The sequence below is a fragment of the Corvus kubaryi genome, unplaced genomic scaffold, assembly GCF_017639235.1.
Source record: "Corvus kubaryi isolate FWS band 111438036 unplaced genomic scaffold, C.kubaryi_AGA036_p1.0 37266, whole genome shotgun sequence".
NCBI classification, from domain to species: domain Eukaryota; kingdom Metazoa; phylum Chordata; class Aves; order Passeriformes; family Corvidae; genus Corvus; species Corvus kubaryi.
Genome location: NW_024581081.1, coordinates 6111841 through 6127665, shown reverse-complemented (window position 1 = coordinate 6127665; position 15825 = coordinate 6111841). Strand labels below are relative to the sequence as shown.

At 46.0% G+C, this 15825-nt stretch overlaps 1 protein-coding gene across 3 annotated transcripts in view; it reads left to right on the top strand.

The window, feature by feature from the left end:
• CAPN9 (calpain 9) overlaps nt 1-7055 on the top strand; it is a 33466-nt gene extending 26411 nt beyond the window's left edge. The window contains exons 21-22 of one of the 3 annotated variants that reach the window (XM_042025214.1): nt 1235-1332; nt 2242-2325. In XM_042025214.1, the coding sequence (XP_041881148.1) occupies nt 1235-1332; nt 2242 (99 nt within the window). In that variant the 3' untranslated portion in view covers nt 2243-2325. Of the gene's footprint in view, nt 1-1234 lie in introns of all 3 variants that reach the window. The other 2 variants (XM_042025216.1, XM_042025213.1) reach the window with 2 other exon arrangements.
• Nucleotides 7056-15825: the final 8770 nt, after the last annotated feature.

Below are 15825 nucleotides of genomic sequence, written 5' to 3'. Positions count from 1 at the left end.
TAGCCAATGCTGACTTAAAAAATAACAGTAATAGCAGCTGGGGACTTAAGATGTCTTCATAGGATTTGTTTCCATGATTATCCTCATAACTTATGTCTATTTTATAATGAATCAACTGTCTGGATTTGTTTTCTAAAACCTTTCTTGCAGTGAAACAGATGGCCCTAGACTAGCCTTGCATTCCCTGCTGTCCAGGATCACTGAGATAGACAGGATTTTGTTTTCTCTAGATTTAGACCTAATGAGCAATTCAGAAAGGAAAATCAAGCTGCAATAAAGGTGAAGCTCAAACAATGAAAAAACATAGAGATCATGGTGTTTAAAATAGCAACTTCCTTTTCTTCTAGCAGTTATAGTCTTGTAACTATGCAGAAAATACTCTGGAGCTAGCTAGAAGCTGAGCAAAAGCTGATGGTCGCAGTATTTGATTAACTCAAGTACTCAGCCCCATGAGGTGTATTGATTTTCAGATGTGCTGATGTATGTATGCCCTTTTACAGCACCAGAGACATCTGTCTAAATTTGTGAAAGTTTGGATTAAAATCTAGACTGTCCTATAAACATTCAGCTGCATACTTGAAACAAACAAAAAACCCCCAAATCACAGATCCTTAACTAGTTTACTGTACAAGCTTAGATGTGGATATTTGTTGTAATATACCATTGTTCACAAGTTATGCAGGGGAAAAGAGATGTCTCAGTACCTGGCATTACCAGTGTAGCTTTCTGTTCCTCTCCAAAGAGCTGATACTGTCTTGAGAAGTCAGGATTGCTATATGAAAATGGTAAATAAAGATGGGAGCAATGAGGTACAGGCAAAAATCTCCTCTGCTTTTGAACCAAAATTCACGCATTTAAGAAAAAACACCCTGGGGAGTTTTCTGCCCACTCGGAGCAGTTGCCCGCTGTACCACAAGGAGCTTGAGAGATTACATCTGAGTTCTTTAGGGATCAGCCTCTTTCTTGGCCAGCCAGCTCTCTGCAGAGAGCCCAGTCCCAGTTCTGCCTTGGGACTGACACAGCACCCACAACCACAGCAGAGGGCACATAAGGGAGTTCAGCACAAGAGAACTTGTAGGTACAACCGGGCTGGTCCATGGCCACTCAGACTCTGTTGCAGCACAGTCCCTGTCTCACCACTTTGGCTGTAAGGATATTACAGATGCCAGTGCTGAAAGCCTTGCCAGCATCAAGGGGAAAAACAGTAATTGCTCTCCCTTGTCCTGTGTGCTAGACCATTTCCTTCCTGCACTGGAGCAAGGCCCACCTTAAAAAGGGAAGAGTAACTTTGGCAGTAAGTGCATCTGAAGATGGAGGATTATATAATCCCTGGTAAGGTGGGGTTTTTTTGTGTCCTGTTACGCTGTTTTGTGTGAGTGACTGAGTGGGAGAGTGAGACGTTTGATTTCACAGCCCCACCTGAACACAATCATCCTTCTCAGCACTGCACCCACCTGCTGTTGGAGCAGGAGGGCAACTCTGCCCAGAAGCAGGAGTCTGGGCTTGCTGGTCTTTTTTTTTTTTTTTAATCAAGGATCTTGAACCTAAAGCTAGATCTTGCTGTCTTCTCTGATGTGAGATGAGATGAGATGCAGGTATGTTTGGCCCTGTACCATTGCAGGAGCTATGGCCAATCCCTTACAGTGCTCTCAAAGCTGTGAGAGGTACATTCCCTAATGTGTTGCACACAGACCTTGTTAGCAAGAATGGCTCATGCTGGGAAGCCCTGCCTGTCTGCTAATAGCAATATTAATGGGGAACACGAGAGTCATTTTTCATAATTTTATAAGTGGAAAAAACTAAGAATCACTTAGATACAGGGCTGCTTTCCCACTACCTCATAGAATGAAAAATCTCACTCTAAACCTGCTGCTAAAGCCTCAGGTTAGATGTTAGCAGGGGCTGCTGCCCTGGAGCTGATTGTCTCTCCTCTGCTCCCCTGTGTCCTCTCAGCCACCTCAACACCCCAAGAGTTTGGGCAGTGCTCCAAGACACAGCACATTTCTGATTTTAAAGGAACAACATCAACTCAAGGCATAAGCCTTTTGAGAGGGTAGTCATTCACCCTAACCACCATGATGGCAATGGCATTTTCCTGCCCTGAAGTAGGTTTGCTTCCCAGCCTGTTGCTGAGGCCAGAAGGGACATAGATAGTGAAAACTACCATGAAAAACTGCCTCAAAAAAGTAAAGAAACTGAAAAACAGTGAAATTGCATTCTGCTTTTTCTCCATACAAACAGAGACAGAAACCATCAGTAAACATCGTGGGCACAAGGGTGGTCAGAAGCATCCCACACTTCTTGAGAAAGCTTCCAAGGAGTGGCTCAGCAATGCTGCATCTTCATTTTGGTTTGGGGTTTTTTTTTTGATGGATGTTATGGGTTTGTTTGTTTGTTTGTGGCATTTTGGGTTTTGTTACAGACCTATTTTAAGCCCCACTAGGTCCTTTGGGAGCCTGCAAACTCATGTGTCAGCACAACCGGTGCACGAGGCATTGTGGGGGGAGCGAGGGGGAAAGAAAAAAGTGAAATCTGGCCATCCCACTGCTGGCAAATCCTCCATGCCAGGTGCTGTGGCATCAGGTAGGAGAAATGCTAGAAGTGATGTGGTAGTTCACCCCATTTATAACAGTTGTGGTTGCTTCCAGTCATGAAAATTAAATATTTGTGGATAGATATGAGTTATCTAAATAATTTTCATGTGAACTGAATTACCTCTCCACTATCCCCAACCTTCTCCCTGAAACATGTGAGTCTTTGTTCTTTTTGACTTGTGGCAGTGTACATTTTGGAAGCACATCAGAGTGCTGAGGGCAGTTTGCAATGTTCCCAGTAAGGCTGGAACTTCAGCATTTTAAAATTAATTATAAATACTTGCTGATTGAGGTAAACACACAAGATATCAGCAATTGCCAGCAACTATCTTTTGCACATCAGGCACTTATAAGGGCCTCTTATAAATTGTTCTCCTAAAATCTCTTCTTTTCATCCTTTGCCCTTTGCATGACTCCTCAAGGGAAGTGAGCTCCACTGAGCAGGATTTGGCCTCCTGGGCAGCCTGGATACCTCTTTGAGTATTATCCACAGAGGCAGAGGACTCAAACAGGGCAAAGATAGCAGCAGGCATTAGACACATGCCTGTTCTTTTTCTGGCCCAAGGAACATATAGCCACAACTCTTCATTGCCATTTTTTTTCTTTTTTTTTATTTAAAAGGCCCTGAACCAAAGTAAGTGCATCCATACCCATCTCCCCCCAGTATACAGCAGAAATGGTGAATATTTTCCTTTTCAGGTACTTCACTGGACTACTTCAAGTGGGCTTTATTTCCTGGTCCTTCAGAGAGGAAAAAGCATTTATCCACAGATCCAAAAAGTGTCCATGTTTCATTTGCCCCCAGGGAGAGATGGAGCTGCCTACATGCCTTACCTGCAGTGTAGTGTTTGCCATGCACGAGGGCCAAATTCCCTCACACTTTGGGAGAGGCCTCCCAGTAAAACAAGGACAGGGATGGGGGTTCCCTCATGAGTGATGTGTGGCCACCACTCCTGGCAGACAGCCCCCCCAAGGACACAGCCCAGCCACTGCCCTGGTGAGGGGGGCAATGCCAACATTTTGTGACAATTTTATCCAGTTGCTAAGCAGCTGGGTCCCAGGGACACAAATAAAGTGAAAACAAAACGTCCCAAGGGAAAGCAGCCGTGCTGCTCTGGGAGGGCGCTCCAGCTCCAGACCCATGGCTTCCTCTGTCCTCCTTGCTCAGATGCGCACAGTTTCGTGGGGCTGTGCCAAGGGCTGTGCCAGGGGCTGAGTGAGGGTGATGGCATGTGCAAGGCTTTGGGAAGGGGTTCTGGCAGCCAGGGTCCAAGCTGAGCTGGCTTCTCTTTTCGGGGGGGTGGGAGCCCACACCTGCCTGCAGAAGGCTGACTGAGGGCACACACCTGGCTCTTCCAGCCCCCCAGCTCCCCCTGTGTCTGTGCAGGGCACTGAGCACTGCTGGAGACAGAGAGCAAACCTGTGTCCAACTTTTCAGCCCAGCACTGAGTGCTGGGATGCAGTTTCTGTGCCTCTAGACAGTTTAGTGTTTTATGGCAAGCATTCTCCTTGTCTGACTCGCAGCACCAGCAAATTATACTTTTAAATGTTTACGTACTCCCTCCATCCCTGTCCCCTCAAAGAACTGCCCAATTTCACTGCAAAACAGAGTAGCTCCAGCACAGGGAGCTGAGAAGATCCAAACCACCACACCATGGTGCCTCATATCCCAGTGCTTAGAGCTGAAACACGAGATCTGGGCTCAAAACCCTTGAGTAATTCAAATAGCATTTACCTGTCTCTCCAGTCTCCTCTGGTTGTTAGACACTCAGCCTTTCTACATCGGTTTAACACCCAAATTCAAGGCTGTCATCCATCCAGGAAATAATCTTTGGGACCTCATTGCCCAGAGAATTCGTGGAGTCTCCCTCACTGGAGATGTCTAAGAACTGCCTGGACACAATCCTGTGCCAGGTGCTCTAGGATGACCCTGCTGGAGCAGGGAGGATGAAACAGATGACCCCTTCTGGTCCCTTCCTGATATATCTGTGATATATCAGCAGGGCATTTTAGGACACAATACTGGGTAGCAGAACCCTTTATTGTACAAAGGGGAGCCAACACAAAGCTTCAGGGATGCAGTCGCATTGCACTACAGCCCCCTTGGTCATCCAGCAGCAGGCTGCCAGCATGGGCATCTCAGCATCTGCTCCAGCTTGGAAGCAGATTATCTGGTGCCAGAGAAAATGGATTTATCATGACTGATCCCATTCATTTCCTAGAGGACATGCCAAGTGACTGAAATAGAAATGGGGTCAGCAATTAATAGGGTAGATCTCAGTCACTGTCACCATATGTTGATATGATGATGGCTGGTTTATCTATGTACCTGATAAATAGCTTACTGAAAGTTCTATCAGAACATGGGTCAAGGAGAGTGGAGACAAAACTCAAGGGGGCTGTTGTACAGACACTGACAACCTCATAGATTTTTTTCTCTAGCATTGAAAGTTACATAAATATTTCTCCCATTTCTGGGAGGGTTTCTTCATGTCCCTGGGGAAAGGGGAGTGGATGAGTCACAATCAGCTGCAGCCTCATCTTAGCTTTCTGCCCTACCAGGTTCAGCTGAAGGCTGGCTGACTTTATTCCTTACAGGGACATTATATATGGTGTATTTTCTTGAAGTGGGGTAGGAAAACTTTTGAGCACAAGAAACAGAGATTGCGAAGTGTCTTAATGAAACTGCCACAATGGCCGCAGGCCAAGTTGTGTCTTATGTTGTTGGAGCCAGGAGTTCTGGGACATCTTTTGTCCTGCCATGACAAAGGCTGTTTCAGTTTCTGATCCTTATAATAAGTCCAGCTTTCTCTGCAGCTCATGGGTAATACCTCTCCAACAGAACCCACAGCACTCTTTTAGAGAGATGTTATTCCTTCCTGAGGCAGGAAATTTCAAGCTTGTCAAAGCACTTTTCTGAGCCAACAAGGGCTACAGCAGAAAAATTTTGATCAAAAACAGGTGCACGGCTGGCTGGGAGGCTGAAAGAGAGTCACTGTGCAGTTTGCATAACCCCTGGGGAAAAGATATGTAACTCAGTGTGAGGAAAAGAAAATGAGCGTTGAGTGTGGGATGGTGAATCTGCAAGGAGCCGGAGAGCGACGGCTCCCTCAGCAGCTCGCTCTGCAGTCTGCAAACATTTCACGGCAAGTCTGGCTTAACTGGCTGGCATTACAGCTTGCCTAGCCCACTAGGGAGCAAATGTGCTGCTCCCTTCCTCCAGGATGATAGAAGAGTGTAAGACATAAAGAGCCACAATTATCATGGGTTTAAGTATCGGGAACCAGAAGCAAAGGCTCCATCACCACCCCAAAAGTTCTGAGGAGAAGAGACCCACTTTTCAGGGGAGCTGAGGGTCTCATAGAGCTCATTGATGTCAAGGAATGATGTATGGGGCAAATCTTTCTGAGTAAAGAAGACTGCCTGTATGCAGCTTTTGGCAATGGGACACTTTCCTTCATTATTTTAGCCTATAGAGACCTCCAATAAAATCATTTAATCTGATTAATCAATCACCTATGGACAGCATTGGAAAGAAACTTTCCCAGCTGTGTACAGATTTTGCATTTAAACTGCCCTCATGCTCTTCAAGGCATATCCTCAAGGACAGCAACCTAACTTCTGCATTTCCTAAAAACAGATGCCTGGTTTTGAGTATAAAAAACTTCCACAATGCCAAAGCCCATTTGAAGAGCAGCACGCACAGAGCAGCTTTGCTGACAGAATGCAGCCACATTGCACCCCAGACATCCTGATGAGGATGGTGTGAGGGGCTGGGTAGGCAGCAGCTGGAGCCCACTGCTGTGGCTGGATGCAGGGATGTTCCCAAAGCACAGGGACAATATGCCTGCATAAGGCAAATGCAGCCCTGCCCCTATTTCCCTCCATAGACCACAGCAAATTTCCCCATTACCACACCACACCTGGGACCTAAGATGGCCCAAGAGACACCAGACATGGTACCTTTGCCCTGCTTATGCCAGAAAGACATGACCCATTATTTGGGCTCACTGAAAAGATGCTCTTTGCCTCATGTGGGGTAGAAATCATTCCACTGCTGCTCAGAATTTCAGTCTGGATCAGAAAGGCTCCTTCCTTGCTGGCAGCCTTTGCAGTTGCACTGTCAGTGCCATAGAATCTCATCTCCTCCAGAAGCCTCTGAGAAAGTGAGAATTGTCAGGATTTTTACTGGAAGTTTCAGCTTTTATGATTACTGAGAATATCTATAAAATGGCATTAGAGCAGGCCTTAAAGCTTCAGAAAACAAAATACAAATAAAGATCAATCCCAATTTATTATTTTTGAAGTCTAAACCCTGTTGATAGTTTTAGTGGCCCTAACTCATGGTTTGTGAATGTCTTGATGTGTTGTTACTGCTCCTGACATGAAATAACCCTACACCGGCTTTGTTTACAGGCAAGGATTTCCTTCCCTAATAAATGATTGAAAGTGTTCAGTCAATTAACTCTCCAGAGTTGTTAATTTAGTAGTTTCCTGATCATTAACAAGCAGTTCTTGAAAAGCATTAACACCAAACTACCCCAAGAGCGGGAATTTGTGGTTTAGACCTATGAAGACCTAACATCATTTTTCTAATGCTGCATTGTTTCACTGAGCAGCATTCCTTTTCTTGGGCATCTCTCAGATGGAGAGATATGGAAGGGAGATATGGAAATCTACTGCTTCAGAAGCATATTGATATGAATGTTAAGGTAGGCTTATATACTTCATATAAAATATGTAATATAAATAATGATTTTTATATAGAGATATATATGTGTTTTAGGTACATGTAGCACAGCTTGTATACAAGGCTTCAGTCACAATTGCCAGTAGTGATGCAGCTGGTCCCCTGAATGTACTGACAGCCAGCTTTTTGTTCTCCATGCATGGATTATCCAATTTCACAGTTAACTGGGAAAGGGTACCAAAGCCCCTGCACAGAAAATTGCCCGTAGTCGCAGACTCACCTCTGTCCCAATGACAAAGTTCTGTTTCTCCAGTTGCTCATTAACATGGAAGGCAAAAAATTTCCCATGTGTTTCATGGACCTCTGAAGGGAGACATAGGCAGGTGCATGTGTATCCATGTGGGAACCAGGCTGTGGTACTCTTAAGGAAGAGCCCCCTGTGGTCAGTACAACAAACCTTGTCATGGCAAAGGCCTATCAATCTTGCACTACTTGTTTTGCCTCCAAATGGGAGCCAGACTTAAAAACTCTAAATATTGTCCAAGTGGCAGGGCCAAGCAGGCAACAGTGAATGCAGAACTCATTGTAAAATGCCTTTTTTTACCAGTTGTTCCCTTTGCTGTGTAGGTTGTTGAAGGCTCGATTGGTCTTCTTTAAAGAAGGAACCAGCTGTCCCTGGTGTCCAACCACAGACCTGAAGGACGTTCTGCACCCTGCAGATATTTTCTCCTTATTTCCATCCTTCTAGCTTTCACCCTGCATATACACTGCACACACAGATTTCTTCTCAGTCAAGTTTGCATGAGACAGCAAAACAAAATATCCCAGGCAATTTTGCCTCTTCTTTGTGTCTCATTTAGTCCTCAGTCCCTACAAGCCTCAGAAGCCCGGGGTAACTACTGAAGGTAGACATCTTCAGCTCCAGCCAAAATTATGTTTAACATTCAGCACTTAGCCTTTCCCATCTGAAAGCCACCTTTAGGCCAAGCAGCACTGACTTAAACAATTTATCAAGGTATGTGGCAACTCAAGAGGGCTTTCAGGGCTCTGGAGGCTAAAATTAGACGTGGCAGTTACATCCTGGCGTTGGCAGCACACGATGCCCTCCTCTGCTCCAGCTGGCCCTGCTGGCTGTCACACCGGGATGAGATGCTCCACAGTGGGGTGACTACCAGAGCCCAGCAGTGCCCCCCTGGCCCAAGGGGATCTGCTCTGCAGGTCACTGTGAAAGCTGCAAAACTGGCCTTTGGTGGGACACCATTAGTGCAGAAACCTCGTTACTGCCTCTGGGCAAGGGGCAGGATGTTTAGCTGTGTTTGCAAAGGAGGTTCAAAATAAACAAAAAGCTATAGATCTCTGAGCAGAAACTGCATCCAGGAAAAGCTCCAAAGCTGGCTCCAAATGTGCACTGTGGCAGGCGTTGTGGATGTGCTGCCTTTCTTTCTGTCAGCACGAGCACCGCTGAAATGCCAGGTCTGCTTTCACTTGGAGGCACAATAAGCCCCTGTTTTCCAAGCAGGAAAACATTTCCATTTCAGGGCAGCAACTGCCTGCCAGAAACACAACACACAGAGATATGAGGGCGAGTGCCCTTGCTGAGAACTGGGAAGCACCCCCTGAGAAAGGGCCACCACCTACACACAGCTGGGATATGTGAGTGTCCTGAAACATCTGTGGGCTATAGAGAGCTCTTTCTCAGGCATGTTTGGCAGCCTTTTCTGTTTGCAAGCGTATTTTGAATTTAAGTTTCTCCATAAACTCTACTGCTTCAGCAAAGACTTGCCTTTATTGCATACCAGTGGGTGCCACCTCTGCACGACACCTCAGTGTGGGAAATTATTTGCGGCTGCTGGGGGTAGACTGGCCAGCCACAATTTCATCCCACAGCAGCATTCCTGTTCAGGTCCCAGCATGGAGCCTATCACAGTGTGGGGATATTTACTCCACCACAGCCTGTGCCTTCAGCTAGTGTCCAGAAAGGCATCTTTGCCACCATCTCAAGTGACTTAAAAATGTCTATTTCTTGTCCTTCCTACCATGAGGCTGCTTCCAAGTGACTTCAGCTGATGTTTTTTGCAGCTTTTCAGGAGTTTAAAATGATGTTTTGAGCTGTGTGCTGGCATTCAGCCAGAGGTGATGCCAGGATCAGAGCCCACTGCTTTCACTGGAAATCTCTGAACAGGAGTCTTGATGTATTTTGCATCGTCAAGAGAATATCCAAAGGATTTCAGTGCAGAAAAGTTCTTTGGAATAACTTCAACACTGGAAAAAAATGATGTCCTGTAATAACAAAATTGGCACGTTCATTCATTGGGCTATACCTCATACAGTCAGCTGAGACAGGGGTGTCCTCTTTGGCTGTTCACAGAGAAGAACTGTGGGCTGCAAGTAATTTGGGAAGGCACTGCCATCCATCACTGGTCTCACTGAGGCTGAGACAGGCCAGGGGGGCCATAGCACCTCATCTTTACCATGGTTATTAGCAACTGCTCCAGCCAGGAAGTTTTCATATTCTATGTCTATTTTAATTTTCTATTTTATATGTAAAAACCTAATTCACAGGCCCCCATGATCTTTATCTCGCTGGTCCTCAAAAGATGACAACAAATGTCAGTGTTACTGTCCTTGGGCTCGTATGTGTTTACACACCCACATGACCAGCATCCCTGCAGGACAGCCTGTAAGGACATCTCTAGGTGAAGTGAGGGATCTGAGGTCACGCCAAGTTAGCAGGCAAAGACTTCAGCAGAGGTGTCCCACAGCAATGTCTCAGTCACTGCAGCTTGGCTGCCCATGGCTTCCATCCCAGGTCATTCCTTCAGCATCAGAGCAGAAGGAGGCGCTTCAGGGTAGAGGCCCAGTGCTGCTGCCAAAAGGGACAGCAAAGAGCTGGGCTGTGCCACAATCTGCTCTGGAAACAACATGACAGATGGAGCTGACTCTGATTCTTGGAGTTTTGCTGAGAGCAGAACCGCTGGCAGATTTTCAGTGTTTCAGTTGCTGTTATAAAGAGTGAGCATTTCTAAGCCCCAGTTTCTTGAGTTTAAAAATATATGTATGTCCTTGTTCATATCCTGTTGATACTTGGTGTCCTTCAGGACTGTGAATGCCCCTTCCCTAAAACCACCACTGGTTTTGAGTCGTGCTGTCTCCTGCAATGACTGGGCATGGAAAGAGAACACGTATTACACAAAAACAAATTGGTTGTTCGTGAGGTCTTGAACTGACCACATTTTGTAGGTAGCTGGTTGCAAGTGCTGAGGCTGTTAAACTCCAAAGTGATTTTAAATGTGGCAAGAGTAACTTGAAGCCTATGAATTTTTAAAGAGCAGAGCTCTGGATCAGTTAAAAATCTTTCAGTGCACCTCTCCAGTAACAAGTTGTTTATGTGCCATGTGCTTTCTGTCTCTCTTTAACTGGGTTATAATCACTCTCTTTACAAAGCTATGTGTGGTGCATGCACTTGTATGGCTTGCCTGCTCTTTTTGAGCCAGTCTGACATCTGGCACCTGGTCCTCTCCTCTCAGGAGGGTCACTGCCCTCACCAAGGTGGGCTTGGAGTCTCTCAGCCCTGAACAGCTTCAAGAGCAGAGCAGAGACTGAGCCACATCACCTGTGTGCCAGGAGGATGTTGGAGCAGGTGGGTCCTTTTTTATTAATTTAAACTGTGAAGAACCTCAGCCCTGTCTTAAGGCAGTGGGAAGCTCTGAAATGTTGGATTTTCCCCTTTCATGGGGCAGGAACCTGTTTTGCTCCCCCACCGGTTGCAGTGCCCAACCTTTGTCTCTCCAGGGTGAGTGAGGATGTAAGGGTGGGTGCTGGTCTGGAAGCTGAGACTCCACAGGTGCTGGCAAACACCTCTCACAGCCCTGTGGGAGCCACTGGCAAATGCAACTTCCCTGGAGCCCGTGTGTGTTCAGCTGGGTGTTGGCCAGGTTGGGCTGAGCAGCCTCTCCAGAGTCTCCCTGTGATGGACATACAGGGAGGCTGCTGCAGAAACACTGCATGCAATGTATCCTACAAAACCAGCTTTTAAATTGGAAGTTTAATGATTTCTTCTCTAAGTATTTGTACTGCCTGGCCAAAATAAAAGTGTCTAAAATTAGCTTCCTCAGATAAAGACATTTTTGTCATTTTTGGTGCATTCCTATCCGAACACTGAAAGCCAGCTGTTTGGGCTGGGTTACAGAGAGCAATCTGTTTGTAACTATACCGATCTGGCATTTCTGGCCCTGGAATTAATAGCTTTTTTATCTTTCTACATCCTAGGTTCATTTTTTCCATGCTAAGAGAGCGCCAGAAGAAGCATTATAAACACTATATAATTAAAACCAGAAGTGCCTCACAGTGAACTTAATTGTAAATGCTAATGGCATTTCTAGCAAAAGTAATACCCTGGGGGACTCATTGCAAATTAACTATGAAGAACTCTGTGATGTTGCTTCTATGGATTTTAACTGAATTTGTACAGTTAAAATGAGTCAGGAGTTGGATTTTTTTCATGTCAGTTGAAATCCTCTGTAACTGGGGTCACCGACAGCTGGGTAAAACCTGTGAGACCAGATTCAGAAGCCACCGCTGATTCTGTTTTTTATTATTGTGTAACTTCCCTTACCCAGACATTACCATTACAACCCAGTTTTTCCATCTGCTCTTCTGGCTCTACACTGGTGAAAGTCATTTGACTTCAGGGAGTGGTGCGGGAGTGAGAAAAGAGTTGGGTTCCAGTGTGAGGAAATGGCAGGGGGGAGGCTGGGACCTGGTGTTTGGGGGGATGCCAGCAGAGGGACCAAGGGTGCTGGCTGCACCCTTAAGAAAAAAAAAAGTTGATAGAGACAAAAATAACATTTTTAAAGAATGCCCACAAAATTCCAGTGGTCTCTTAATGGCCGTGCTTTGCAAATACTTCTGTGCCTGATTTTCCAGGCATGCGTGAGAAGCTCGCCCAGGGGTTTTTAAAGCGAGTGTTTTAGGAGACTTTGCTGTAACTGGTGAAGCCTTCCTGTGGCCTCTCCACCGAGGTGCTTGCTGCAGGGCTGGGGGCTTTGGAAGGAAGGCAAAAAACTGGAGAGTGAATAACAGCTCAAGATGAAAAGTTTTTCTGTGCTGAGGGTCATGAGGATGGCACTGGTGGGCTTCAGGTGGGCTCTGGTGCCTGGCTTATGGGCTACTGGCGGCCAAATGCCTCGTAGGGAAAGCATCCCATCCTGGCACAATTCCTGCTGCTGGAGAGCGAGCCTGGGGGGGAAAGCTTCCTTTAAAAGGGCAAGCCCAGTGCTGGAACAGGCTGGACTGGAGGCTGACAAGTTAGTGCCCACCTTGCCAACTCCTGATTCTTGCTCCATCCATCAACAACGACCTATGCCTTGAGTCCTGGAGAGCCCCGACAGCCCAAAAGGGACAGCTGTCTGCTAGGAATGACCTAGACCAGTGACGGGGCAGAGAGAGGTCTCTGTCCCTGGCTGTAGGCCTGACAAGCCTGGCTTCATGCTTTGGCACTTCATGCCATGCTGGGAAGGGGGAGAGCGAATATCATTCCTGGCAGAAAGGTGCCAGACACATCAGTGACAAGGAACTGCCTGTGGCTGGAGGGGAGAAGTTGCTTCATCTAAGTCATAAGCAAGATTTGCTTGCTCCCAGCCAGGGCTGGTTTTGAATCAGGTGGTGAAAAGAACACATAGAAGGGTACTTTGCTTTTTGCTAAGCTTGTTCCTAGTCACTAGTGCTCCTGAAATGTCACTTGTGAAACCTTAGTGATGAGAAGCTTCCCTGGGACTGTTGTGGGATTTCCACAGTCAGATGATTTGACGCCAAAGTTAGCTGGCTGACTCAAAGCTTGGGTCAAGTCTGGGGGCAGAGATATGGTACAACTTGGCCAAAGATTGGGCATTCAGAATTATTTGATCTGGGATTTTTTTCCCCTTTCTCAACTCCTTTCAGTGGTTTCTGGAGGAAAAGCAGACAAAATCTGCATGAAATTTAACATGCCAGGTGTGCCCCAGTGAAAGCAGGTCCCTGATGCCTCGTTATGTTATTAAAATGTCTTGCAACTTTACATTTTCTCACTAATAAGACACTGCACGACTCTTAGTGACTGCTAAACCATTCTCTTGGAGATGGGAGCCAGAGAGGATGAAACAGAGGACAAGCAAAAAGCAGTACTCCTGTGTTGGCAGGACGGTGGGCCAAGAAAACTCTCACCTGTCGGTACTTTTGCAGGGACTTTGGCCAGACTCAGTTTCTGGAGTCAGCTCAGTGTGTCTCAGACTGCAGGCCATAGGATGTGCTGGAGGGCTTAGAGGCAGTGGCACAGCCCCAGGCAGCAGCTTCCAGCACCTCAGTCCCCCCAGCAGTCACTGCCTGCACTGCTGCCAGCCCGGTGGGAGCACAAAGGTGTCCTCCTACGTGCTCTGACTCACTGGCAGCAGATCAGTTTCTCCAGGACGGAGAAGTTACAAAAAAAAGCGTTAATTACTGGCCACAAACATTTGCAGTATTCTTGCCTTGGAGCAACTGAGCTGCAGCCAAATGGGTGGAACCCAAAGGGATCAATACAACACTCAGGCCAGAGCAGGGTTTCTTAAACATAAGCTTATAGGCACACACCACAAGTTTCTTTCTTGGCAGATGTAAGGTCTGAAAAATGTGGCAAGGAGAGCAGCATGTTCAGTCAAAACTTTATTAACAAACAGCTGTAATAAAGCCTGGGCTTCCTACAAGTCAAAATAAATTTTGCCACCAAGCTAAGTGGAGCCAGTGCTTCAGATCACATAGCTTGGAAATACCAGGGTGGAGAGGACCCATGCGGTGAATTTTCTCCTCCCAGCTGAACTTTGTTTTTTCTTCCATCAGAAAAAGTTTTCTTCTTCTCCCATCATCATCGTGATGCCACTGCATCTTTTCATAGCAGCTGGCATTTCACAGCAACAAAAAAATTTCTCCTGAGATAATCAGCACCTACTGCAAGTGGGAGAGTTTCTAAGACTGCCTTCAGCTCTGGTTATTGGACTTCAGAGAACAAGCTCAGGAGACAAATGGCCCATTGAACTTCAGGGTCACTGGCACCTGACACTTCTGGTAAGAAGAGAAGCTAGGGCTCAGGTCAGGCCCTTGTTTAAACCTCTGGTTGGTCACTGAAGTTGAACCCCACAAAAATCACAGAAGACTCTTTCTTTCCCCCAAGCTTTTAATTTTTTTCTTCATTCCATTATCCATTTTGGAGACAAGCATTATAGGAAAACTACAGTAAGCTATTTTCAGGGCAGCTCTATGTTTTTTGATTTGTTGGCATCCTATCCTGACCTGCCAAGGGCATTACGCCCTGTATCTTGATCCTGTATAAAGTCCAAGTTTCACAGCCATGTGCCCAGCCACCCTCTGGGTGAAGAACTTTTTTCTAATATCCAATCTAAACCTCCCGACACAACTTCAGGCCATTCCCTCAGGTCCTATCACCGGTCACCACATTATGGCTTTGATCTCAGAGTAATATAAACATACTGATTCAAGTGGTTGATGGGCAAACTTGGACAGCAAAGCCCAGGGGTCTGTCTGTAAATAATGCCTACAAAGTTGGGTTTGTATCTCAGGGACATGACTTGCAAGCTCTTTGGGGGATGCTGTTGCTGAGTGATCAGCAGGACTCTGCCTGCTGGGTGCTACACCAGCACCCACAACCATGACCTCAAATGCTGCCCCAACCTCAGCAACTACCACTAAAGTCACCACTAAATCAATCAATCAATCAATCAATCAGTCACTCAATTAGTCAATCACTATTCTTCAGTAGGCAGCCACAGCATCTTTTCTACTTTGCCCTTACAAGTCTTCACTCATACATCAGACCTGCTGGCTCCTTGTGCTGAGACAGTGCCCAGATGCTGTGGATTTGCCTTTAGTAGAGAGAATTTTTAAAAGCTGAGAGGGAGCTTAGACAAGATTGAAGCAAATTATGTGTAGGCCAGATCCTAAATATAGTTGGAATACCACCCTCACTTGGCTGTGGAGTCTTCCCAAGCCAAATTCTTCTTCAAATGCCTTTTTAGCTGTTGGAAATTCAGCTCGGGTATAACCAAATTGTTTTTCCAAATACATTTGTGGAAGAAGTAGATGTGAGCATACAGAGGAAAAGCTATCCTTGTAGCTGCACATTTGATTCTCTTACAATTTGAGAACTGGCTGCACAGGACAAAAGGCAGGAAAAGTGAGACTACCCAGTGGCCTCTGCTAGAACCTTCATTTTTGTGAGATGCTTTTACATTCTCTCCCCCATCCTGCTTGGGGGAAGTGAAGGAACAGCTGTGTGGTGTTTAATTGACAGCTGGGGCTAAACCACAACATACAGTTTTCAAATTGCTCCTGCAGTAATGATCCAGATACTGCTTTAGATTACCAGGAGATACTAGTGGGAGAGTGTGTGTGTTAGGTTTCAGTCTATTACAGTGAAGTACAAATAGGTTTTAGTCTTTTCCAAATGTCATCCTGTCCCTAGTTGTCAGATGAAATGATAAAGCAAGGATACTTCCCCAAAGAGATTCACTT